The 27177-nt window shown below is 51.4% G+C and overlaps 1 protein-coding gene across 5 annotated transcripts in view; it reads left to right on the top strand.

Annotated features, from left to right (window-relative positions):
- Window positions 1–26550, top strand: part of LOC100774747 (glycerophosphodiester phosphodiesterase domain-containing protein 5) — an 81423-nt gene extending 54873 nt beyond the window's left edge. For all 5 annotated transcript variants that reach the window (XM_027407751.1, XM_027407752.2, XM_027407749.2 and 2 more), the window contains 14 exons: window positions 1592–1695; window positions 4989–5082; window positions 5757–5816; window positions 11600–11698; window positions 11968–12061; window positions 12404–12549; window positions 17431–17513; window positions 18771–18921; window positions 19522–19740; window positions 20072–20229; window positions 20529–20676; window positions 22070–22152; window positions 24434–24546; window positions 25570–26550. In XM_027407751.1, coding sequence (XP_027263552.1) covers window positions 1592–1695; window positions 4989–5082; window positions 5757–5816; window positions 11600–11698; window positions 11968–12061; window positions 12404–12549; window positions 17431–17513; window positions 18771–18921; window positions 19522–19740; window positions 20072–20229; window positions 20529–20676; window positions 22070–22152; window positions 24434–24546; window positions 25570–25718 — 1701 coding nt within the window. In that variant the 3' untranslated portion in view covers window positions 25719–26550. The remainder of the gene's footprint in view (window positions 1–1591; window positions 1696–4988; window positions 5083–5756; window positions 5817–11599; window positions 11699–11967; window positions 12062–12403; window positions 12550–17430; window positions 17514–18770; window positions 18922–19521; window positions 19741–20071; window positions 20230–20528; window positions 20677–22069; window positions 22153–24433; window positions 24547–25569) is intronic.
- Window positions 26551–27177: the final 627 nt, after the last annotated feature.

The following is a 27177-nucleotide window of genomic DNA, read 5'->3' as shown; positions in this document are numbered from 1 at the left end:
GTTACTGATGTGGGAAGGAAGGATGCTGTGAAGTGACGAATACTTTTTCTAATGGGTCTCATGCCATCTAGGGCACAGAGTGTGAGTTTAGAGAAGAGGGGGCATTGATGCTGTGGAGCACAGTAGTTTTGAAGGACTAGAGCTGAATCCAGGAAAGCTTACCAGAGGGGGGTGACATGGGACCCAACTCCATGGGTCTTCCATGGGAAAATGGGAACATGGAGGGACAAGCCCAAGCCTATGGTCCTTCCCAGTTAAGGGGATGAAGCTGGGGGTCAGGGGTCACACACAAGAAGGAAAGGTGTCCACACTTGGCTGAACAGTGAGGGGCCAGGAGGAAGTAAACCAATTGGAACTCCTGATCCTTTTTGCTGGGTTAGAAGTGGGGCTTTGGGGGACTTAGTGCTCCAGGGGTGACTTATCTGACTTCTGTCACCTCATTTGCAGATTATTGCTGTTGACATTAGCAGCTTCTCAGGGCATAGCAAGATGGTCTGTTCCAGTTAGTTCTGTTGAGCTCAACAGAGGAGTGGGAGCTGCGAAAACCCAGGGCTTGGCCAGCACATACGTTTGCAAGCCTCTGAGTCCAGGCTCCCAGGAGCCAGACTGGGCCTGTGTTTACCCACTCTAGCAGGAGTCAAGAGGTGTGTGGTCTTTCCCAGCTCACCCCTCAAACCCCCCAGTACCATGGGAGAAGGCAGTTGCTACATTTCTTGGGATTAGGAAACTCAACTGATCCTAACCTTCTACTATCTAGCTGTCCTAACCTTCTACTATCTAGCTGTCTGACTCTGGCAAACTGGTTGGTCTCTCTGGGCTTCCGTGTTTCTGTCAGTAGCACAGGGTAGAGGTGGTAAGAAATGCTTGCTTGTGGACATGTGAGGATGGAACAAGAGAGATGTAAGGGGCTGGGGATTTTGCTCGTTGATAGTGCTTGCCTAGGATGCACAAAATCCTGTTTTTGATACCTAGCACCACATTTAAAAACTACTTGGCTAGCAGGAGAGTTGACTCAGTGGTAGACAGCACACATTGCTCTTGCAGAGGACCTGAGTTCTATCCCCAGCATCCATGTTGGGCATCTCACAAGTGCCTGTAATTCCAGCTCCAGGAGAATCCATTGCCCCTGGCTTCCACAATTGTACACACATGTATAGGTACACACGCACACGCACACACACACCATAAAATAAACCTTAAAAACAACTGGGCCTGGGGACACATATCTGTAATCCCAGCACAAGGGATGTGGGAGCCAACAGGACCAGGCCTTCAAGACCATTTTCAGCTGCATAAGGAGTTTGAGGCTGCCCTGGGCTGCAGGAGACTGTGAGAGACATTCTTTGTTTTTAGGGACCAAAACCAGAACAGCAGAAAGGCCTTAGGCTGCCCCTTCCTGGTGGACCCCTAGCTCTGCTCCTGCCTGTCCACTCTTGTAACTGGCTCTGTGACACTGGACAGGTCGTATCCTCCTTGAGCCTCAGTTCTTCATGAACTCCTGGCAATTGAGGCTTCAGGAAGGGAAGGCAGGGAGGCCCTTGCCCTAGGAGAGCTGCCGAATGTGACACTGCCCTCTGCTCTGCTCTTGCAGTGGGAACGTCTGTGGTTCTTGCTCCTGGTCTGCACCTTCAGCCTCACCCTCACCTGGCTCTACTTCTGGTGGGAAGTCCACAATGACTACAATGAATTCAACTGGTAAGTGGAAGAATCCCCAGGGCCCAGCTCTCTTATGGCCTCGAGTGAGGCCCCCCTGGGAGCTCTGGCCTCACCCATCTGCAGGCCTTCAATGAAGGTCCTGTCACAGACTGGTAAGACAGGGAGAGCTCTGTGCCCCTGTGACTTTAGGAAGGCTTCCTGGAGGAGGAAACATGGGGAATAGCCTGAGCTGGCTCTTAGACACCTCCCTAAAACTTTACAAGGAGTCTCAGGTTGTTCTCTAGGCCCAGGCTGTGAGGAATGGGAACAGAAGGCAGAGCCATGTCAGCTTGAGGTGGAGTGCTGCTAGCTGCCTTTATAGACAAGAGCTCCAAAGCAAAGAGAGACCAAGGCCTGAGCAGAAGAGGCAGTCCCTAGCCTCAGGCTCCCTGGCTGGCAGATTCAGCTCCGCCACTTCAGGTCCATGGGCAGGGCCCTCCCTCACCTCCACCATTGCCAGCTTTTTGTTGACATGGACAGAGAAGAGGGTGCTCCTGAGAAATCTTCCACTGGTAGATTTTTAGAAACTGAGGCCCAAGTTCCCGGATCCAGTGTGGGGAGTCAGGGCTAGGGAGTGCTCTGGGTTTTTTCCCCCTCTGTGAGGTAGGGTAACTTGTCTCTTTAGGTTCTTGTGAGGACAAGATAGGGTGGGTGTGGGGCACAGAGCTGCTTCCTGGGAGGCTGAATCTCCATGGAGGGAGGCTAGGGCTCATAGCATGGGGCACCCCAGACTCTGATGGGCTGAGTTCAAGGATTCTGCTAGGACCCCAAGACTGCTAATGGGACATGAAGTCTGCTTCACCTGTGTGTTAGTTACTTTCCCATCGCTGTGACAAAATGCTTGACACAAGCAGCTTCAGAAAGCTCCAGATTCCAGAGCACAGCCTGTCACAGTCATGGCAGCAGGAGCATGAGGCAGCTGCTTGTATCACCTCAGGATAAGGGAGTGGTGAATGCTGGTGCTCATCTTAACTCCTCCTTTTTAGGCCAGGACCCCAGCCCATGGGATGGTACCACTCACATTCAGGGTGGGTCTCCCTGCCTCATTTAACCCATCTAGAAACTCCCTCAGTGCCTCCTAGGCAGTTATAGATTCTGTCACGTTAATGATCAATATGAACTGTCACACTCCCCGAAGAACCAGACTGGACCACTGTCATTAATGAACACAGGACATTAGTGAACAAAGGGCACACTACTGCTGCCTCCACTTGCCCTGTAGCCCAGCAAGATGGGCCAGGCCCTTTCATGTGCGGGAGCTGGGCCCTGCTCTCTACTACATATCTTAAGTCAATCATGCGTCATAAGTGTCTAAAGCATGGGTAGTATTGCAGATGTAATGCACGAGGACAATGCTTGCTGGCCCTCCCTAGAGGCAATCCCTAGACAGCTGCACACACCCTGTATATCTGGACAAAGTGAGGTCTGAAGAGGGACACTCACCCGTGGTCATACAGCCAGTCAGTGTCAAGAACACATGTCAAGTGTAGTTTTAGGAAATAAGGGCTCAGCAAGGGTAGAAGAGCCTTTTCTAGGTCACACAATAAGCTGATGATGGATCGGTGATGGGGGTGTAACCCTCAATACCTCCCCGATGCTAGTAAGACTTAGCAGATGCCAGCCCTGTCTGGGAGGCAGCCACAGAGGTCTGCCTGTGAACTGCAGCTCCTTTGCCTGCCAACTGCTCCTTGGGAGGCTGGAGCTTCTCTTGATTCCCCGGGATTATTTCCTGCACAAAGAGGATGTAAGCACCAAGGATCAGCACTGGATGGGCATAGGCAGGGAGAGCCATATAGGGCTAGGAGTGTCCAACCTTTTGACATTGAGACCCAGTGCTGTTATCAACAGAGTTTATGCTAGGGACTACATAGTGGGATTATTGTGAACAAACAATTGCACCTAAAGTAACAAAACTCACAACCGTGTTTTATGGAAGTTCACAATTTGTCTTTAGCTATGTATGGCCCACAGTCTGCAGGTTGGACATACCTGGTAGGCTACTATGTATTTGTGCTGGAGGCTTTCCTGCCCATTGTGGCCACACTTGAGAGGCCAGTGGGACCAGAAAATCTTTCAGGATTAGCTCCAGGGCCAATTCCTGGCCTTCTTTGGGCCTCGGTTTCTCAAGTTGTACAATAAGATGAGCATGGTCTGTGATTTTCTGAGTGGTAGGCCTTCCCACTGGCTCAGAACAGGACCCTGGGTAGGGGTTGGGAGGCAGATGCCCCGTGGAGTCTTTCTGATGTCCCCTCCCAGCTCCTGGCAAGCTACTACCACGTGTCCTGACTCTGGCTTACTCCTCCATACCCTGAGTGAGTGACTTTATCCTTTGAGACTCTTTCCCTGCAGACACAAGGAGGCTGTGAGTGAGTCATCATTCGGGAGCAGCTAAGCTGCATCCTCCAGGACCCTTAAGAAGTTCAGTCCCTCTGTCTGCCCCGTCATCTGTTTATAGCAACACAACCTAAGGAAACAGAAATGCAGAAAGATGTGTCCATTTTCTCATTTTTGTGTTAGTTTATAAAGTGAATCATTGCAAGCTATGATATTCTGCTAATGGGAAGCTGGCTATATATGGCACATGAATGCAAGAAGACCACATGCTGCTTTAAAAAAAAAATCACATTTTCTCAGCATTTTTACTGGTGTCAGTGAATGCTTGTGTTAGGGGTGGTTTGTTATGTCCTTGACGCAAGCCTCCCTCCCTTCGTTCCCTGGAGCCGTGTGAAGGGCTTTCTCTTATCCCCACCCTACAGGTGAGCAGACTGGAGTGTTACATCTTATCAGTTCTAAGGCTCCATATTGTCACAGTTTGCCATTGAACTTGAGGTGAATGGCACAGTCAAGGGCATCTTAGAATCTGTGATGCCTGTCACCTCCACAAGGTCCTATGAGCCAGCAAGAGGCAGTGTGGGGATTAGATCCCCAGAGTGTGTTCCTCCCTCAGAACTGTGTTGACTATGCTCCTGAGGGTAGCAGGGGTGGGTGTTTATCCTAGATCAGCTGTTCACACACACACACACACACATATATACATATATATATAGGTGCAGGGGCCAGTGGGAAGGAAGTCTAATAGTTTTCAGATCAGTGATTCTGGGAGCTTCTGCTCCTTGCTTTGAGTGTCTACCAGAAGTAGGCATGACTGATGATGAGGGAAACACTATTAGCCAACATGAGATGGGATGGACTTGCTTTAGCTCCTCAGCTGCAATGAGAACTAAATTAACCTAGTTCCTTGGCTAGGCAGTGGCCCAGTGGAGGTCTGACCTCTGCTCCTCTCTTCCCACCAGGTACCTCTACAACCGTATGGGCTACTGGAGCGACTGGTCCGTGCCGATTCTTGTGACCACAGCTGCTGCCTTCACATACATCGCAGGCCTCCTGGTATGGGTGGAGGGGTTCCCTTGGGCTCATGTAGGTCTGCTCCTAGTAGAGGGAGACATGGCCTGTGATGGGGGACACAGAGTACTGCTTCTGCTCAGGCCTCTTGAGTGTTGCTTGGGTCTGAGGCCTGAGTCCTCCAAGGTAGGAGGTCTCATTTTACGAGTCTCCTTCAGCTGTCCCTTTGGAAGCCCCTTCCCACCCCTACCCCAGCCCCTACCCCTGCCCCTAGGCCAACAAGAGCCATTCTGGCTTTCTGCACCTGCTACTGGCACCTACCAGAAAGGGCTGCCTACCCTCAATGTTCTCCACACTGAGAGACTCAGGTTGACCACATTCTGCACTAGAGGTTCCTGGGGACAGAGCGCAGGTCTGCTTCTGAGTCCTAGGACCTGGATATCCCAAACAGTTGATACATCGAGTTGAACAGTTTGTGTGCCAAAACCCAGGGACCTTTCACAGGGAAATTCCTAGAGGAGGAGGCTGGAGGCCTGGAGTAGTCTGGAAAGAGGCCAGGCCTGGATAGGGCTGGGCTGGGCATTCCTGGTGTCTGTGGGGAGGGTGTGCTGCCTGCCTAGGGTCAGACCAAGGGCAGGAGTGTGGAGCAGGGCATCTGGAGAGCTGGCAAAGCTTTCTAGTCACACTTGGCTTGACTGGCCCCCTGGGCCCCTCTTCAGGTCCTGGCACTATGTCACATCGCTGTGGGGCAGCAGATGAACCTGTACTGGCTGCACAAGGTAAGGGGAAGCTGCTCTCCTGGGGAAGGGGAAGAGGGCTGGAAGCAGGGACCAGCCTGGGTGGTCGCTCCCCTGAGTCACCTCTGCAACTGCTCTTCCTGTTCCACTGAACTTTTACTCTACCGGTACCCTCTGGCCCAGCTTGCCTTCATTCCTTTAAGCCTCACAGCCCTACAATGTAGGCACAGCCACCATCCCACTTTACAGAGGCAAAAAACAGAGAGGTTAGTCAACATTCCTAAGGTCTCACAGCTTGAGGGGAAGGCCCAGGATTCAGCCCTGCAGCCATGCACGTACCAGCATCAGCTCAACTTGGCTCCCACCTCCCCTGCTGGCTTCAGTGAGTTTGGGTTATAGTGCCTGGGATGACCCAGACTGCCCTGGTCTGGTCTTGATGACCTTCTGCTGCTGCCACGAGATAGTCACCTATCGCTGTGGGGGACATCATTCCCACCCATCAACACGTCCACCTTTTCTTGGCTTTTAGCCCCTTGCTCTGGCCCTCATTTACTCACTCTTTCTCTTCAAGCCCTTCCTGTTATTTGAACCCTCCCTGTGCAGCTTGTGTCCCAAGGGTTCTCCCCAGCCCCAGGCAGCCTCCCCTCTCTCCCAGATGCCTTGTAGAACATTTGTGTTATCAATTTTTATCGGGCTCTTGATCCCAAACCACTCCAGTTTGGTGCTCCTTGAAGACTAAACTGGCACTGATCACTTCCCTGTTGTTTGTCCCCAGTGTTCACTCATTCCGGAGGTCCCAGGATGACCTCATCTCTCTCTCTCTCTCTCTCTCTCTCTCTCTCTCTCTCTCTCTCTCTCTCTCTCTCTCACACACACACACACACACACACACACACACACACACACCCATACACACACACATGCACACACGTGCTGAGTGTAGGTTGTTAAAATGCCTGCTCTGCTTGAACAGGGCCAGAGAATTGGCCCAGTCCTGGCTAAGATAGAGCCACCCCCTCTGGTAGCCCCAGAGTTTAGAGGGAGGGGTGGGTCATCTCTTTTCCTAGAGCATGACTAGGAGTGAGCACACCATCTAAGAAGGGGCAGAAATACCTGGAAACAAACTGGACCCTTGAGACTGCCCAGCTAGGAGGACAGAAAGAGGGAGACAGGACACAGATGGTCATGAGTTGGGCAGGAGGTGACAGTGAGCAGTAGGGGGCACCTTGGGAACCAGGCCTAGGTGACCAAAGTCATTCAGGGATGAAGAGAACAGTGGAACAGTCCCCGCTGGTGACTCTCTCCTGAGGACTGCTCTGGGGCTTCCTCAGCCCCTCCCACCCCACCCCACCCCACTCCCCACCCCCACCCCCCACCGAGAGGTCCTCTCTTCTCTAACTATATAGCTAACACTTGAAAGAGGGTACCAGCTGGCACCTGTGGATGGGGCACACACGCTGTGCTCACCTCCTGGGGCTGGCTGTGCCTGGCTCTCCGCAGGTAAAGTCTCCTAAGGGAGAAGTCCACAGATCTACAGAGCCGGGCAGATCTGGAGGCTCCATGCAGGAGTCCCTCAGCTAACCTGCTTCCTATTCTGGGCTCTTTCTCTTCCATCCACACCATCCTGTGAGATCCTGGAGGCAAAAGGGCCTGTTATGTGACCAAAACTTCAGACATGAAAAAAAATCATGCTCAATGAAAATTTCCCTACATTACTCTTGCGTGTGTGTGTGTGTGTGTGTGTGTGTGTGTGTGTGTGTGTGTGTGTGTGTGTGGTGGCAGCACATATGTGGAGGTCAAACAACACCTTTTGGAAGTCAGTTCTTTTCCACCATGTGGGTCCTGGGGAATCAAACTCGGATCATCAGGCTTGGCCACAGGTGCCTTTACCTGTTTATCCATCTCACTGATCTCCCTATTTCTTTAAACTTAATTTTATTTTATGAGCACAGGTGTTTTGCCTGCATTTATGTAAGTGTACCACATGTATGCAATGCCTGCAGAGGCCATAAGAAGGCATCAGAGTTCCTGGAACTGGAATTACAGACCGTTGTGAGTTGCCACGTGGGTGTTGTGAACTAAACCCTGGTCCTCTGCTAGGGCAGCCAGTGCTCTTAGCTGCTGCACAGTGCCTTCAGCATCCTCCCTCTCTGTTATACACACATAGTTCACCTCACCTTTGCCCTCCTCTTTAAAAAGTGCTAGGAGTCCTTCTCCGACACAGGAAGGCTCTGCCCATCGGTGCCTGCCACTTGCTCTTGTTTCTCATTCCCTAGGTATCTACATAGCTCCTGTTAACATCCAATAGTTTTCAATTCTTTTTCCAGGGCAGTGCAGCTATGATCTGGGAGAAAATAACACTGTGTATTTACCTTTTTCTCTGTTGTTGTTGTTGTTTTGAGAGTATGTCTCACTATGTAGCCTCTTAGAATTTTCTATGTAGACCAGGCTGACCTTGAACTCACAGAGCTCCACCTGCCTTTTCCTCCTACGATCAAAGGTGTATATACACCACACTCTCAGCTTTATGGAGCCCAGGCTCATCTCAAATTCATTATCCTCCTGCCTCAGCCTCCTGAATGCATACATTACAGATATGTGCCACCATGTCCAACAAGAAGGTATACTTTCATAATTTTGATCTTGCCAAATGCCCTCTTTGCCACAGGGCAATAACCCATGCGCCCTAGACAGTACATGGTTGTGACAACAGGATCCCCTCACCCTCAGGTGTGGGCTGATTCCTTGATCTTTATTGATCTGCAAGGTAGCAGCCTGTGTTTCCCCTCTGCTCATTGAGACTTGGTGTTTCACAGCCCTGGGTCACTGGAGTTTATCATCGCATCTCATGTTCTTTTGCTTCGGGTCTGCTTATTAATTTTCAGGAGCTCTTTATAGATCTAGGGAGTTGACCCTTTGGCTGATGAATTGCTGATGAATTTAAATTTTGCCTGTTTTATTGCATTTCTGCCATGGGATTTTTTTTTTAATTCTAAAAAAATAATGGAATCTGGCTGGGTAAGGTGGTGCAAGCCTTTAATCCCAACACTCAGGAGGCAGAGGCAGGTGGATCTCTGTGAGTTCAAGGCCAGCCTAGTTTACAGAGCCAGGACAGCTAGGGTGGTTACACAGAGAAACCTGTCTTAAAAAAACAAAACCAACCAAACAACAGCAACAACAACAACAAAAAAAAAAAACCCCACCACCCAACAAAAACTTGAATCTGTCATCTCTTTTTATGATCCTTGGGTGTTGAGTCAAACTTAGAGGGGTCCTTCCCACTCCAAGATGATATGAAAATTCTTCCATGATCTCACCAGGTAATATAATGTGTAGCATTGCTTTTTTGACATTTAAATGTTCGTTATTTTGGGGCCTGGTGTGATCCTGCCAAGCTTGCTGGAGATGCTTCCCAGCCATCTCCCCAGCACGCTCTCCTCCCCTCTCCAATCCTAGATGCCGTTATATTCCTGTAATGCATTCAGACTTCTTTCTGAACTTGGCTTCCATTTATTCCTCTGGCTTTATGCCAGGGTCATATTGCTTTGAAGATGACAGTTTTATGCGACATTTTAATCCTGGTCTGTGTTTAGAGTCCCTGGTTCCTCAGAGTCCCAAGGAGGGGAGGATAGAAGTGCTTAGGAACGGGCAGGGAGGGAGCGACCTGTACCAGGTGAGGGATCCCCAGGAGAAGCCTAGGGGGCCGGGTATGAGGGAGGTCAAGGTAATGGGGGCAGCTGCTTTGTGGCGAACGAAGGCTCCTCTGTGAGATGACCTTCGTGCCCAGCCACCATCCAGAGCCACCTCACAGGTGTTCTCATTGTGAGGACTGCTCTCATAGCTTCCACCTTCCTAGCTGTGGTGGTCTACACTAAGTGTTCTGCCCTACCCCTGCTCTGTGGTGCTAACTCCCCTGCCCCAGGGGCAGCTTGCTTGTATCCAGGGCTTGTACCCAGAAGGGCTCTGTCAACCACAGCTCTGCCAGATCACCGTGTGGCTGAGCTGGGCTGGTGCCTGCTGAGCCCCATGGACAGCCAGCAGCACTCACTGAACTCAGGCTGTTCTCCAGCAGCTGGTGCCTGTGCCAGTTCTTTCTGGCAGCTAACTTCTGTCCTTCCAGCTGTTCTCTAGGAAGGCACAGTAGAGAACTTCCTGTATGCCAGACACCATGTTTGTCATAAAAGCAGTAAGCAACGTTTCTTGGGTGCTTGCTGTATGTGATGGGCACTTTCCCTAGTGTTTCATTTGTTCCCTCTGTTACTCCTTCCGGTGACACTCACTGAGAATGGTGACACTCACATCTGACACTCATTTCCTTTTAGTGGTAGCCACTGTACAAGGCGCTTTGTTTGCATATTCTCATTTATATCCCAAACCCCTCCCTGAGAGGCACTTATAACTGTCCCTGTGTCAGAGAAGTTCCCTGAAGTTGTTACCCTCCTCCAATGCAACAGAGCCAGGATTTGACCCATGAGTGTGACTCAGGTATAGGGACCCCAGTCTATCTACCAGGCACCCACCAAGAGGCCAGTCTATACAGGCTGGATTCCAAATCTTCTTGGGTCTCTCACACAGGCAAGACTCCGATGAATGAATGAATGAATGAATGAATGAATGAGTTTCTCCATTGCCATCATAGCCCAGGACAGAAATACCAAGGCTGAGTTCAGGTCTACCCCAGGTCTTCAGGTGCTTATGGGTTAGGTTTGGTAGGGGTTTTGTTGCAAGCCTGTGTTATTCCTGTGGCTGAAGGACACTATGGGGAAGAAGTCCCTCCCTGAACTTTCAACGAAGCTGCTGAGCATGATGGGTAATAAGCAGCAACTGTAAAACTGTGATGAAATTTTAATTGTATTAGGATTATGAGGAATCAGTTTTATTGCAAGGACTTCCGCTGGCGGCCTCCTATTGTAATAAGATGTCTTCAGAAAGTGCTCTTCAGGGGCTCCTGCTGGCTCCTACAGCCACAGACAGTGGTAGGGCCTGAAGAGTACTAGGGATCCAGAGAGGCTGAAGCAGAGAACCCCAGTTTAGTCTTACTTAGTTTGGGGTTTCAGGTGGTGTCTGTTGCCACAGATCTCTGTCCCTGAAGGTGCTTTGATGCTCTCGTTACAGCTGTGCTCCACACTTCCTGTGGAACATATTAGAAGCTGGGCTGGGGATGTAGCTCAGTTGGTAGTGTCTACCTAGCACACACAAGATCCTGGGTTCAGTCCCCAGTGTAGCATAAACATGGTGATGCATACCTGTAATCCTAGCACTAAGGAAGTGGCAGCCAGCAGAAGGAGTTCAAGGCTACATAAGAAATTGTGTCAAGAAAAAACCAGCCAGGTGCAGGAGACCCAGGCAGCCAGTTTAACAGACAGCGCCATGAGCAGAGCCCTGCCTCAGCATCTGCTCTTGCCAGAGTGACTCCCAGCCCCTCCCACTGCAGAGCTTGCCCCTGCCTCTGCCTCTGGCCTTCCTCCCAGTCCCTCCCACTGTCCCTGCTGCCTTCAGCCCATCCCAGGCTCTCTCCTTCCCTCCTCTTCCTTGCTCTGTGTGAACTTCTTCTTTTTAGTTTTGGTTTTTGTTTTTGTTTTGTTTTTTTGAGACATGATTTCTCTATGTAGCCTTGAATATCTTGGAATGAGCTCTGTAGACCAGGCTGGCCTCGAACACAGAGATCCACCTGTCTCTGCTTCCTGAGTGCTGGGATTAAAGGCGTGCACCAACACCATCTGGCCTGTGTGCATTTCTGCTTTCTTTCTCCTCCTCCTCTCTTCTCCCAGACACACTTCTCTCTTCACTCCTGCCGTGACCGTGTCTGGTACCTCTCTTTACAGATGGTGCTAGTGGTCATCCTGGCCTTCACGGTGGTGGCCATGTCAGCAGTGGCCCAGCTATGGGAAGATGAATGGGAGGTGCTGCTGATCTCCCTGCAGGTGAGTGAGATGGGATAGGGACAGGGACATTGCTTTCCCAGGACCCTTGCAACAGGTGGTGCCTTTGTCACTCCTGTTTCTCCGTATGGAGAAGGCTCAGAGAGGAGCAGGGAGGGGTTCCTCGGAGGAGGATTCCCAGACTCCTCAGCCAACAAATGGAGACAGGAATGCCTGTCTTGTAGGTAGAGACAGTCAGCAGCGTGCTGGTGACCTGAGAGTCTGGACCTGTCTTTGAGTCCCAGGTCCCTCCTGCCTCTCCTCACACACAGGGCACAGCACCATTCCTGCACATAGGGGCTCTGGTGGCCATCACTGCACTCTCCTGGATCGTAGCAGGACAGTTCGCCCGTGCAGAGCGGTCCTGTGAGTACTCCCTGAAGAGGGCCCACCCTTCCTGACCTTCACAAATACCAAGGCCTACTTAGGCTATACCTCCTGGGACTCTACCTGGGTGGCCTGGGCATGAGATGGGGCCTTTGTGCTTAGCATGGGGAGCTGTCTCTAGATGCTACCTGCTCCTAGTCCCCGTGTCTATGTGTACATGTGTGCGTAAGTTGTAGTTGGGGTTTACTTCCTGTCAAGAGCAAAAGCCACTCCTCAGAACACTTCAAGTTCTGCATTCCAATCTGGCCAACTAAGGCCTGGCTGGGCCTGATGAGGGCGGCACAGATGACTCACCGGAAGTTCCCACTCCTGTGTCTGCAGCCTCTCAGGTCACTGTTCTTTGTACCTTCTTCGCTGTGGTCTTCGCCCTCTACCTGATCCCTCTCACCATCTCTTCTCCCTGCATCATGGAGAGAAAGGACCTGGGCCCCAAGCCTGCCCTCATCGGCCACCGAGGGGCCCCCATGGTGAGTGACCCCAGAAGGTGGAACCAGGCAACAGCCATTGCAAGGGATGATCCTGTGGGGAATGGATGCAATGTCTGTGATCATGGAGCAATAGGACAGCATAATACCCTTTCGGGAGTATGTAGGAAGAGCTACTGAGAAGCCTGAGGACCTGGGTGGGCATGGATCCTGAAGAGCCCTAAAGGTGTCTCCTGGAAAAGTCAAGTGCTTATCGAGAACCCTAGGGACACTGAGGGCTTTAGGCTCCAGCACTGCACTGCCAGCCCTTGGTTTGTGGAGGCCAGGAGAGCTATAAGCAAGTGACCTTCGGGCTAAGGCCAGGTCTGAGTAGTTCTAAACCATTCAAGGAAAGACAGTTGACCTGCCTGAAGAGGAAGGGACAATGTCAAAATTAGTGCCTCATGGGGCTAGGTCCAGCCCCTGGCCAGCCGTAATAGAGGCATGGCTTTGTCATCTCTGTTCCCTGTCTCCAGTAGGCCATCCAAACAGTGATGGTGCCTGCTGTGGGGTGAGAGTGAGCATGGACAAAGTGTACAGATATGCCCCAGTCACACAGAGTCAGGATTGTGATCTTCAGCAGAGTGTCCCCACTCCCCTGAACCTGGAACCTGAGCTTCTGGGCAGAGGCTGTGCCCATTCCTACTCACAGGGGCATCTGGGGCTCTCTGAGTCCTGGGCTCTGCAAGGAGTTCCTTGCTGTTGGATTTCAGGATAGAAAATGCTTTCCAAAGCAATGGAGGCTGGGGAGATGGGAGCTGGGGAGATGGCTCAGTGGTTAAGCATATGTTGTGAGTAAGAGCATATAGCATGTGGTAGTTAAGAGCATGTTGTTCAGTTCCTAGCACCCAATATCAGGTGGCTCATAAATGCCTATACCACCAGCTTCAGGGGCATCTGATGCTTCTGGGCTCCATGGTCCCTGCATACACATACACATGCACATATACACACATACATGTAATTAAAAATAGTAAAAAAAAAAAGTTTAAAAAACTCAGGCGTGGTGACGCATATCTTTTATCCCAGCACTTGGGTGGTTAGAGGCAGGTGGATCTCTGTGAGTGTGAGGTTAGCCTGGTCTACATCATGAGTTCCAAGACAGCTAGGGCTATGGAGAGAGATCCTATTTTTAAAAACCAAAATAAGGGCTGGAGTGATGGCTCAGTAGTTGAGAGCAATGGCTGCTCTTCCAGAGGACCTGGGTTCAATTCCTAGTACCCATATGGCAGCTCACAACTGTTTGTAACTCCAGTTCCAGAGGTTTGACACCCTTACACAAACATACATGCAGGCAAAACACCAATGCACATAAAATAAAAATAAATAAATCATTAAAAATAATAAATAGCAAAAGATGTGTTTGAATTTGGACATAGCTCAATGGTAGGGTGCTTGGCTCAGTGGTTGTGTGCTTTGGTAAGCATTCACAAGTTGCTGTTTTCATCCCAGTAATGTATTTTATTTTTTTGTTTTGTTTTGAGGAAGGGTCTCACGTGTTCCAGGCTAGCCTCCATCTCAATGTGTAGCACAGAATGATCTTGAATTTAAATCCTTCTTTCATTACCTCCCAAGTTCTGGGATTGAAAGCATAAACCACCAAGCCAGGTTTTTGCTATGCTGGGGTTCAAACCCAGGACTTCATGCTAGGCAAGCATTGTAACCAAATTCACTACATCCCCAGTCCTCATCTAAGCCCTAGATGTCCCAGAGTAAAGCAATTGGTACACAAGTGTGAAGACTGTAGTTCAGATCCCTGGCATCCACGGGAATGCTAGGAGGGCCTGGTAGCCAGTCAGTAATCCCAGCTCTCCAGTGGGTAGAGTCAGGAGCAGGGGCAGTCGGGCTCAGCAGGTGAGTTCTGGGTTCAAGGAAGAGACCCCAACTCAGGGTACAAGGTGAAGGGGGACAGAAGAAGACATGAGCATCAGCCTCTGGCCTCTACCCTCTCATGTGTACACATGTAACACACACACACACACACACACCAAAAGCAAAATACAAAGCATGTCTTATAGGACCACAATCCCACCTGAAAGTCCTTCCCTACACATAATTCAGGTGTTATTTTCTAGAAAAATCCTCACAGGCCTGTGCTGAGCTGGACCCTCCTATTGAACCCCATGCTGGTGCTGAGCCTGGTGCCTCCTAGGGGCAGCCAATGGAATCTGGATGGAGGTTCAGTTTGCTGTCTATGTGTATTGTGGAGGTCACCAGCCCCTTTGAGACTCAGTTCGGGGTGCCCATGCTATTGCTACAGTGAAGAGAAGTTAAAAGCTGACCTTCCCAGGAGGGGCCAGCCTCTGTGGGGCTGGAGGCTGTTGTGCAGGATGGGAAAGGGAAGCCTTAGTAAAGAAATTCAGACATACACCAAGTGGAAAAATACTATGTTGTACCACGTAATGCTATTACTGCCTTTCATGCTTTGTAACAGCCTGCTGTTCCTGCCTCTCTGCTCTCCTAGTTTTCCTCTGCTGTAGTGAGGTGAGCTCTAGACAGCCTGTGCATGCTTTAGGATGGGTCTTTGACACAGAAGGACTTTCTGTTGTGGTTTGATCTGCTTGAGACAAGCTGGCTTTAAACTACTACCAACCATCCTGTCTCTGCCTCCTGAGTGCTAGGATTACAGGCATATGCCACCCACCCAGAACATAAGGACTTAAAAACAAACAGCAGGCTGGGTCAGATGGCTCTGTCAGAAACAGCACTTGTAATGAAAGCCTGGCATACCAAGTTCAATCCCTAGATCCCACATAAAGATAGAAGATTTCGTAAAGGGATGTGCGTGAATGCTTGCACACACACACACACACACACACACACACACACCTACATAATGATGATTATAATGCCCCACCAAATTAACAATTTTTAAAAGTATTTATTTTCATTTTTATGTGTATGGTTGTTTTGCCTGGCACCGTGGAGGACAGAAAAGGGTGTCAGATCCCCTGGGACTGGATGGAATTGTGTGTGAGCTGCCATGTGGGGGCTGGGAATCAAACCAGGTCTTCCGGAAGAACAGCCCAGTGCTCTTAACTTCGGAGCCATCTCTCCAGCCCCCAGATTAACAATTATTTAACATGACCTAATATCATAGTTTAGTTTTCCTTTATTGTCTCCCAAAATATCTTTTTGTAGTACAGATTTTAAAAATCAGGATCCAAATGACATCATGCAACCCATCTGCTTGACACATGTCTCCTTGGTGCCTTTTATTCTATGACAACCCCCCTTTCTCCTTTGTGCTATTTATCTGTTGACAAAGCTGTCACTAGACAGTCTCCCAAGCTGTGCATTTGGCTGCTTGCATCCTTGTGGTGGCTTGCTCATTTTGTCTGTTATTTCATTTTTGAGACAGGGTCTCAGTGTGCAGTCCAGAAATAGCTTGGAACTCACAAACCTCTGTCTCACCCTCCTGAGTGTTGAGGTTACAGGGATGTGTGCCACATGCCTGGTTGTGGTGTTCATTTTATGTTTTTTTTTTAACTTTACCCAACATAGGATATTGATGCATATTTACAGGTCAGGGTATTATTCTCACATGTGTGTACAGTGTATTATTCGCACATCAAAGTGACTCATTCACCTGTCACCTCACACATTGTTTCATTGCGTTTGGAACATTCAGAATGCTCTCCTCTGTCTGTTTCAGAATGTACAGGAAATTATCATTTACTTCAGACCCCCACTGCTGTAGACTGCCCAAACCTATTTCCCCTGCCTATCATTTCTGCCTGGTAACTAGCCTTTCTTTCCCCATTCTTAGCCTCTGTTAATCACCATTCTGCTCTTTACTTCTGTGAGGACAACTTAAAAAAGAACATTTTTAAAATCTGGGTGTATGATTTATACCTCAGAACACACGTGGATATTCAGAGGACAATCGGTTGGAGTCCATTCCCTCCTACCATTCCATCCTGTGGTTTAAACTCAGGTTATCAAGCTTGGCAGCAAGAACCTTTACTTACTAAGCTGTCTTGCAGGCTTACAGTGCTGGCTTGGGGGGGGGGGCAGCCAGTGCCTCCTCCATGTCACTGTGAACGACTGTGCCCAGGGTCACCAAGTGTGTGCTCATGTGGCCTTCTTAAATGATTGCCATCCTTTAGAGTTGCTAGGTCTAAATCCAATCTCTGGTTTGGTGCTGACCTCTAGTGTTAGGAGGAGGTATGACAATTTACTCTGCATGGACCGGAAGACTTGAAATCTCACTCCCCAGTGAGCCCACATCCCCAATAGGCAGAAGAAGAGGTGGGTCCTTAGGAGGAAGAGTTCACCAAGGTTGCAAGACAGGGTCACACAGTGCAATGGCTGGGTGATTTGGGTGATCTGCTTATTAAATTGGGTGTCAAGCATGTCTGTGTTTTAGTCCATGTGTTAGTGTATAGATAGGGAGAATGTGAAGAAACTCATCACATCACAGAAACCCCATCTCCTCTCCCTCCCCCTCCAGAATCTCCACCAGGACTGGGGTCTGAGATTAATCCAGAAGGAACTAGGCACTCAGTCTCTGCTTAAGGCTGCCACAGGGCCACAGGCCTGTGGAAAAGGCAATTTGCTTCCAGAGTCTTGCTCAGTGCCTGTAATGCAGCCGGGGTGCTAGAGTTAGAGTTACTGTTTGCTAGTCCTGCTGTGTCAGGCTTTCACATGAGTCCATACTCGGCACACTGCCGCCCCTCACCGCAGTCCCCTGTAGGGTACTCGTGCCCTAACAAATGAGAAAAACTGAGCCTCAAAGCAGGTGTGTGGGTACCGGGGTTCCCACAGAAACTCCACAAATGAGCCAGGATGAGAGGCAGACCTCCAAGCAGGAAAGACTACGCCCTGGCTGGGGAGGGGTCATCAGGGACCCTAGCTCTGCCCTCACTACCCCTTCTTCTCCAGCTGGCTCCAGAACACACGCTGATGTCTTTCCGGAAGGCCCTGGAGCAGAAGCTGTACGGGCTACAAGCTGACGTCACCATCAGGTCGGCATGGCACAGAAGGGTAGTGGAAGCCTCCCCACTCCCCCCCCTACACTCCTCACCCCATGCCCATCCCTAGCATCTACACTTGGGCCTCTGGGTAAAACCTTCTGCCCCTGCCTTAGTGATGGGAAGCCGGAGACATGGATGGTCCACACAGCCCAGACACCCTTTTAGTGCAAATGAGATTTGTGCCAGACTCCAGAATATAAAGAACAGACTCACTTCTACTCAGGGAGGGTTAGGTATGGGGACCTGGAGCCCTGCCATGGACACATTAGAAAGAGAATTAGATCTATGTTTCTCTGCCAGTAGAGTGCAAACACTTGGCTAAGTGAAGCAATGACAGTAGTGCTGGATTCAAGACCAAACAGAAGCCAGGCAGTGGTGGCGCACACCTTTAACCCCAGCATTCGGGAGGCAGAGGCAGGCGGATCTCTGTGATAGCCTGATCTACATGGAGAAATGCTGTCTTGAAAAACAAAACAAAACAAGACAGAAGTGATGAGCACATTTTCATCTATAGATACAGCATGAGTAATAGCATAAATGATGGGGAAACATACACAGACACCCCTGAGGAGAGGAGAAGGCAGGGACACCAAATACTACTCCACAGGGTGTACAGTAAACAACGACTATGTATGTAATGTATGTGAGGGTGCCACTCCCAGTGTGGACAGCATAAATTATGGGCAGCATACCTTTCCGGCAGGAGCTGATAAAATGCCTTGAGGCGTGGGAAGCATGGTGCCCTTTATTGTTTCACACCACAGCACTCTATGAACTGTGGCCAGCCCTGGTGGGAAGATAAGGATGAGGGAAGTATGTGAACTTTGTCAAAGGGACCTGTGCTGGCACTGTTATCAATATGGCATTTCAGGGACTTGGTTTGAGGCCAGGTTCCACCACTTAGTGGCCATTGACCTTGAGCTAAGTGCTTCCTGCTTAACCTCAGTTTCCCCCATTATCAAGTGAGGGAGTACTTACCTTCTAACATTGCTAAGTGACCAGACCCCTTTCCCAGCCCTCCCTTCCTCAGCTGTCTTCCCCACTTGACCTTCATGAAGAGTCAAAGGACTTGTTCCTTGAACCCTTTGGTGTTCCCACTGGCCCAGTACTCTCCCTGTGTTGGTGCGGAGTCAGTAGCTGAGATGGAAACAGAATAGCTGTGTCCTTTGACAGTGGAGAGAAGGGAGGGTGGTAACTGGGGACAGGTGATAGCCTTGAGTGGGTGGTGACAGTGACCCTCTCCTGCAGCCTGGACGGTGTGCCCTTTCTCATGCATGACACCACCCTGAGGCGGACCACCAATGTGGAGCAGCTGTTCCCTGAGCTAGCCCGCAGGCCTGCCGCCATGCTCAACTGGACTGTCCTGCAGAGGCTCAACGCCGGCCAGTGGTTCCTCAAGGTCTGCCTCCTGTACCTGGGCCTGCCTTAGGCATGGGAGACATGGAAGGCTCCTAAAGAAGGAGGCAGGTGGCCATCAGCTCAGATGACCCTAGCCAGGCTAGCCAGCAACCCCCTCTGAGCTCTTGCATCCAGACCCCATAGCTATCACTGCTTGTTAAGGGGTCTCTAGTCTATTGGCTTTCCCTCTCAAGGATGCTGATCCTTAGTAGTCTTGTGAAAGCTGTAGCTCTAGGGCTGGGGATGTAACTCAGTTGGTAGAGCGCTTGCTTAGCATGTACCTAGCCCTGGGTTCAATCCCTAACACCTCATATACTTGGTAGGGTATGGTAACCTCAGTGCTAGAGATGAAGACAAAGAGGATCAATTCAATGTCATCTTGGCTACATAATGGAATCAAAGCCACACTGAAATGGCTCCAAGCAAATGGTTCTCTTGGGAAGCAGGTTGGGGCCATTGAGGTGAAGGTTAGGCAATCCTAAGACCCCCTACCAGGCCACAGCCATCAACTGGCAACATACCAGCAGTCACTGGCCACCAGGAAAGTGTTTGAAAGCTCTGAAGGGCTGGTGACAGCCTTGTATGTCCCTGTCTCTACCAGACTGACCCCTTCTGGACTGCCAGCTCCCTATCACCCTCAGACCACAGGGAGGTCCAGAACCAGTCCATCTGCAGCCTGGAAGAGCTCCTGGAGCTAGCCAAGGGCAATGCCACACTGTTGCTCAATCTTCGAGACCCACCCCGTGATCACCCATACCGTGGCAGCTTCCTCAACATCACGCTGGAGACCGTGCTACGTTCAGGCTTCCCACAGCACCAGGTGAAGCCCTGCAGGTGACCCTGGCTTAGCCTCTTGCACCACGATAGACTCACCTGTCCCCTCTCCAGACTACAGCTTCCCTGTGTGACACTTTGGGAAACTGAAGCCACTCTGTGACATACAGTTCGCTAGATGCTGCTGACTGGGGTCAGAAGAGGGGAGGGTGGGGTTGCCCATCTTGTCTTGACCAGGGAAGCTGCCTGAGTTGTTTTCTATGGGCTCCATTACTGTGGACAGGCCTCTCTTTGACCCTTGAAGGGTCTAGGAGAGCTAGGGCCCTCACCCCAAATCTGAAAATGAGAGGCCTGACCACCTTGTCTCCTGCTGCCAGGTCATGTGGCTGCCTAACAGGCAGAGGCCTCTAGTACGGAAGATGGCTCCTGGCTTCCAGCAAACATCTGGGTCTAAAGAAGCCATCGCCAACCTACGGAGAGGTCACATCCAGAAGTTGAACCTTCGCTACACTCAGGTGTCCCACCAGGAGCTCAGGTGCCTGCCCTGTGCCAAGCCAGGTGCCCCTGGAGGAGGGAGGGACTGTGTATCCTTCAGTTTAACCCTCCACTCATAACACATGTGGGCACAGGGCAGAACACACAGGGAGCCTGAGCACACTGTTGGGATGTGAGGTGGGAAGCACTGGGCAGAGCTGGGCTTGTCCTATGAGCATGGACACAGATACACCTTCCTCCCGGGGTGGCTGTAATGGTGACAGCCTATCAGGGGTGCTCCTCCAGCTTCATGCAACAAAGCAGCTAGAGACAGCTGACCACCCTCTGTCCCCTGCCCAGGGACTATGCATCCTGGAACCTGAGTGTAAACCTCTACACTGTCAATGCACCATGGCTCTTCTCCCTGCTGTGGTGTGCCGGGGTTCCATCCGTCACTTCTGACAACTCCCATACCCTTTCTCGGGTGCCTTCTCCACTCTGGATCATGGTAAGTTGGAGATTGAGAGCCTGAGAACTTCTAGGGCTATCAGTAACCTGCAAGGGCTCCCCCTAGGGAGAACCTGGGATGGTGGCATCCATGTTGGGAAGGGGGACTATAGGCTAAGGCAGACTGGAACTGTTACAACTTCTGAGGTATGCATTGAAATGCTAGGGACCTGGGCCTGACTCATGGAAAGGTCACATAGCCTAGTGACTGACACTCAAGAAGCTAACAGCTCCATGGGTCATCCGCTACTTGTTAGGTTGTTTTTCAAGACAGGGTTTCTCTGTGTAGTTTTGGAGGCTGTCCTGGTACTTGCTTCCTAGACCAGGCTGGCTTCGAGCTCGCAGAGACCCACCTGCCTCTGCCTCCCAAGTGCTGGGATTAAAGGCATGTGCCACCACCACCCGGCTAGATTTGGTTTTAAAGGAAAGTTGTTCCAGAAAGAGGCTGGGGACAGGGCAGCCTACTTGGAAGACCGTGAGGAGTGTGTGGGGGTCAGCCATGGAGCACCTGAGACCAGCTGAGCTCCCATCCCTGCCCCTGAGGTAATCCCAGGAGTGAGGCAAAGGCTCCCCTGCCATGTCCCTGGGGACACAAAGACAAAAGGGGGCTCCGGAGCTAAGAGGGCTGCAGTGCTGGCAAGTCAGAGCTAAGTTACAGGTGGTGTCAAGAAAAGATGTGTGGGCAAGGCAGAAGACAGCCTCAGACATGGACAGGAAGCTATGGAAGCCTGGGCCGTGAGCTTTAGACTGATGCAACTCATCATGACCCCTGCCAAACCTGAAAGAGCCGCTTTCCAGCTCTCATCTGCCCGTGGTCCTCAAATATTCCCAGCACTCCTCTAAGGTGACACGGAATAACTAACAGACAGGCAGCAGAAGTATGCATATTTGAGTGTTTAGGCATCACGGAGTTGTGGTCCCCCAAAAGTGCCCACCCCCCATTTGTCTGAGGTTGAGCGTGCAGAGGCTACACACATGGGGCTTTGTTTTCCCCAGGTGCTGTGATCAGTGTCCTCCTGCCCCACACAGGTGCCCCATACCTATTTGTAGAGTCATATATCTATCTGCCAGGCACATGACACCTTACATGCAAATGAAGGACCCATCTTTTATCATTTGGCTCTTGCTTTGGGCTCTGTAAGCTTACACATACTGGAGACTCAACATACCACTTCTACCCCAAACACACACACACACACACACACACACACACACACACACACACACCTAGCCCAATATATCCAGAGTCCACTCTTACAAAATAATATATTGAGGAGCCTCAAGCTCCTCCCGTGCCCTTCCTCATTAGTCTAATGTAAGAGGGCCCATAGTCTATGGCCCCTTTGTCTAGATGAGCCGTGACTGGAAAGTGCTCTTGGGTCATCTCTCCACAGCCCCCTGACGAGTACTGCCTCATGTGGGTCACCGCCGACCTGATCTCCTTCAGCCTCATCATCGGCATCTTCGTGCTCCAGAAGTGAGTAGACCCCAGCGTCTATAACCAGCCTACCCTCAGCAGGCCCAGGCCCCGCCCTCATCAGGCCCAGGCCCCGCCCTCAGCAGAAGCTGGAGGGCCTCTAGAATGAGGCCAAACCTTGCCCCGATCTGCTGCTGTGTGGTATCTGGAGGACACTGAGCCCTCAGTGGCCAGTCTGCCCACTGTCAGCCAGGGCATGGGCTCACTCCTGGGAGGACCCAGTGCTACTCTGCCAGCTGGAACCTCCCATACCCCTTTAGACAGCTGGCATGTGGTTGCCACGGGTGGAATGGGTGGACCGGGGAGGGAAAGATGTTGGGCCAGCCTGGGCCCTAGGCAACCAGGAACCGAGGGGCTGGGGTTGGCTCTTGACTGACGTTCTCTCTCTGTCCCATCCTGCTCTGATGGCGCATGTCCCTCCTCTCTCCCCTCCCCCTCTCTGCTGCACTCTGGCATCTCACAGCTATCACTTGATCAGGTAATTCTGGTGTGTTCCCCTCCTGCTCCTCCTCTTCCCCTTTCTGGCCACGCCCTTTCCAGGTCTGTCTGAAAAGCTGCTGTTTAACAAGCACTGAGCCTGGGTCACCCTTGCCCGTCTCTGCCTGAAGTACTGGCCCTTCTCCACCCTCCCGCTCCACCTCTCCCTTTTGCTCTTTCCTTTTCTTTTCCTCTTTTCCTTTGAGACGAGGTCTCACTATGTAGCCTGAGCCGTCCTCCAACTTTTGATCCAAACTGCCTCAGCCTCCTGCGTGCTGGGATTTATTCTTCCCGTCTGGCCATGTGTGCTGTACCTTTTGGTCCCTACTGCAGTTTTTGCAGGTGGGGACCAGCATTTCCTTGGTAGGTGCTGACGAGCTTCCCTCAGCACCAGGGTGTCTCCCCTGGGGAGAGGGTCCTCACATCCCCAAGTCCAGCACTCAGGGGGTCCTTTGCCACCTGTCCCGTGCAAGCCCCATTTCTTTTGTCTCCTGCTCTATTGGCTTCTGCCTCTTGGGCCTTCCTTTCCAGTGCTCCATGCTGTTTCTCTGCATCTCTCCCATAACAGTTTTCTTTTTCACTGTCTGACCCACACCCTCACTCCTTTCTCCTTTCCCCCGGGGAGATTACCCCCCACCCCAGGAGGCTTTTCTGTCCAGATGTGCCTGGCTGTAGAGACCCTGGCCTGATACTTTCCCCGGAGGGTTCTACCATTGGTTTCTAAGATGAGTCCTAGGTATTAGGGATGCTCAGGTGTCTTAGGACCTGCTGGATGGAGCAGCTTTGCTGAACAGCTTCTAGGTGAGGGCCCAGGAAAGCCTGGACCCTGTCTATGGGACTGAGCCCTTGGGAGGAAGTTCAGCTTGGACCTCTTTCTACTGCAGAGTCCACATGTGCTGCCTGGTGTGGTACTGAGCCCACCGGATGTCATGGTCTCCTGAGGGTCAGGAATAGCCAGAGGGAGAAGAGGGGACCTGGGAGATGAAGCCAGGGGAAGATAATTTCTCTGTGGACCTCATTCCTTCATTCATTGATTCATCAAACACTTGCCCAACACCACAACTTGCCAGGCATTGAGGCTGGTACGGGGGTCCTGGCAAGGAGCCAGAGGAACACTGCCCCCAAGGATTGGCAAGGCAGCCGGCCCAGCCAAGGCACAATGCCTTCCCCTCCTGCCTCCTGCTTCCCCCTGTCTGCCCCATCCTGCCACCCTGTCTGTCCATTTCTGCTGTGCTAGCTCCATCTAGAAATCCACAGTGAGTTTCATATGGATTCCTCACTGCCTCCGGCCACCCATGAGGGTTGCATCTCCTGGGGAGTTGGGGTCCTCATTTCTAACCAGATAACTCTATACCAAGTTCCTCCAACATCCGGGGAACCTGTGAGGACCAGTCCTAAATAAAACCTCACTGTCCTCTTTAGCCCCTTCTGGCTTTCCTCAGCCGTTTGCATTGGTGGGTTTACAGGAAGCCTCTGCTGGGGCTTCCTGGGGCTCATGTGTCCATAAAAGCAGGTCTTCAGTCACATCTGCTGAGCTTCCCTTCCCCCAACTGTCCCACCCAAAGAGCCAGGATATAACTAATGACACTGCCTGCCTGGACCAGGGCTGCTGATAAATGAGGGGAGAAAGAGAGGCAGGAGATCCCTGGCTGGGAATCAGTTGACTGCCCCTCTCTGGGCCTCAGTTTCCCCATTTGTGCTGTGGGTCTCTCAGGCTACATCAGGAGAGGCTCTGGAAATGGGCAGGGTGTCTGCTCCAGGGAGGCTGGGGAAAGACCTGATGCCCACGGGGCGGTCTCTGCAGGTGGCGCCTGGGTGGCATACGGAGTTACAACCCAGAGCAGATCATGCTGAGTGCCGCAGTACGCCGGACCAGCCGGGACGTCAGCATCATGAAGGAGAAGCTCATCTTCTCAGGTGACAGCCTGCATGGGCCCTGGATTAGGTGGTGCACATGTTACACAGCAGGAGAGGCGGACATAACCTCTTTTCAGGCTCACACCCTTGCACATACTGAGGGATAGAAACACATGTATTTCCATGACAGACAACCCCAGATCCAAGGGGTTAGTGTCAGTCCTTGGTTGGTAAACAAGCTGGGGTATGGGGTGAGGTGTCTGTCTGAAGGTTCTATGCCTTTCTTTGGTTCACACATGGCGTTCTTCTGGTCTGGTGAAGGCAGCTATAAAGGCATGCAAAACTGGGGTCATTGTAGCTCCTATAAGAAGAGCCAAGGCAGAAAGTGTGCTCAGAGCTCCCTGGGACAGCAAGGGGGGTTTGGGGTGACATAGCTGGGTTGTGAAGGATGGCCGGAGGTGCCTGTGTAATGAGATGAGCAGACACAGGGAAGGGTGCTCCTGTGGGAACAGGTATGCCCCCAAGGCTGCGCTGCTTGTCCAGGCACAAAGAGCCAAGCAGCATTCCACAGAGCACCTTCCAGAACATCAGCTCTGCCCCGCAGGCTGTTAACACTAGGATGCAGGTGTCCTTAGGGGTTCTGCTCAGGCCCCCACCCTTGCTGACTGTGATAGGGGCTGGAGGAACCAGGCTGGCTTGAATAGGAGGCCCCAGCACAGCCTGGGAATCAAGGAGCTGTCTATTAGGCTGACATACCGGAGATGGGGAGACCTGAGCCAGATTTTAGGAAAAAGGGATTACTGGGGATGGAAGTCACTCAAAAGAAGAGAAGCCTGTGTGTGTGAATGCCTGGAGGATAACACTGGATAACAGAGCACCTAAGGTGCTGTGGTTTTCTACAGCAGGAGCTCCAGGAACAGAGGACTAAGGGCCCAGAAGGGACCAAGGGGGTCCCTGAACGCAGTGCCCACAGGTTCAGTGCTAGCTGGATCCAGTGGTTACAGCTGCCTCTAAATGCCCTCCATCTCCCTGCCCTCAGAGTCCATCTTCCCCACTCACACTCTGTCTCCTCTGGTCCAACAGAGATCAGTGATGGTGTGGAGGTCTCTGATGAGCTCTCCGTATGTTCAGACAGCAGCTATGACACCTATGCCAACAGCACAGCCACCCCTATGGGCCCTCGAGGTGGTGGCAGCCGTGCCAAGACCCTCACAGACCGCAGTGGGCATTAGCTGAAGATCCGTCTGCCCAACTTGTACCTGAGGTAGAACCTAAATGAGAAGAGCTGACAGAAACTGCACGTGCAGTGCCCTGGGAGCTGGCTCCGCAGCCTGCTTGTGTGCTCCAAGCTCCTTTGTCAGTTCCAGCCTCTCCTGGGGGGCTCTCCCCACTGAGGCTCAGCTGCACCAGAACTCCAGCCTCTCAGATGCCCCTGCAGGTCTGGGGCTTTTCTTCCTGGAAGTGAGGGCCTGGTCTCCTTGTCTACTCTCACAACCACTGTCCACCTCCCAGCCTGGAAGTTTTGCTGGGTCACTGGGCCATGTGCCCCATGGAAGTGGAGGGTGTGGATGCTCCCCTGTGCCCACTCCTGTCTATTTATCTGTCTGTGCTGTGAGATTACTGACTCTGGTCTCGTCCTGCCTTGAGGACGATGACTGGGCCTCACCTCTGCCTGGCAGCTCTACTCTCTTCACCCATCTCAAAGCACAAGGACATCTCAGGAGGAAAATCAGGGGCTATGGTGGAGACATGTTCTCCCAACCAGCTTCCCTCCACCAGTGGCCTCTGAGTCCCCGAGAAGCAGCTAGAGATGGCCAGAATCACAGGTTTGGGGCTGTTCTGCCTCACACCCAATTGTCCAACAGGCCTCTGGGGCAGAAGAAGCCTTGAAGATCAGATAATCAACAGACTGACATGACCTCAGGTTCCCACAGCAGTGGCCACAGGGCAATGGGCCACCTGGGCAAAGTGCTCTGGGCTCAGTCAAGCATGGCGTCTGGCCAAAGATACCTACAGTAGAAGGAACCTAAGGGCCAAGGCAATTAAAGCTGCCATCTTAATGTGTGTTGTCTCTGAATTGTCAGTGGCAATTTGGGAACACATCATGTGGATTTGGGGTTGGGTGCTGGGTTTGAGGAAGAGCCATTTTACAGATGAAAGTGAAAATGACATATATCTGAACTCTTCCGTTGGTCAGCCATGATGCCTGGGCTTCAGCAGCCCTGGATTGAAAAACCAATGAACACCCTTTCGTTATGGGGGGGGGGTTCAGGGGGGCAAAGTGACCATCCAAGGTCACATAGCTTTGAACAAGCGAAGCCAGGGCTACTACCCTTGGAGAAGTCCATATCCACACCCTTAACTCTCATGTTTAAAAATGTCTTGCCAGGGTGTGGTGGTGCATGCCTTTAAAAAATATCTTTTTCAATTTAAAAAAATATCTGTGTGTATGAATACATGTCGCTTGTGTGGGGGTACCCTCAGAGTCCAGAAGAGTGTGTTAGAGCTCCTGGATCTGGAATTTTAAGCAGTTGTGAGCCACTTGATATAAGTGCTGGGAACCGAACTTGGGTCCTCTGGAAAAACAGCCAGTACTCTTAACCACTGAGCCAACTTTCCAGCCCCCAAAATGTCTTTCTGAAAAATCAACTCCAGTGGGCTGGAGAGATGGCTCAGTGGTTAAGAGTACTG

Source organism: Cricetulus griseus, chromosome 3, assembly GCF_003668045.3.
Source record: "Cricetulus griseus strain 17A/GY chromosome 3, alternate assembly CriGri-PICRH-1.0, whole genome shotgun sequence".
In the NCBI taxonomy this organism is placed as follows: Eukaryota; Metazoa; Chordata; class Mammalia; order Rodentia; family Cricetidae; genus Cricetulus; species Cricetulus griseus.
The sequence above is the reverse complement of the archived record's forward strand: the minus strand, read 5'-3'. Positions and strand labels throughout refer to the sequence as shown.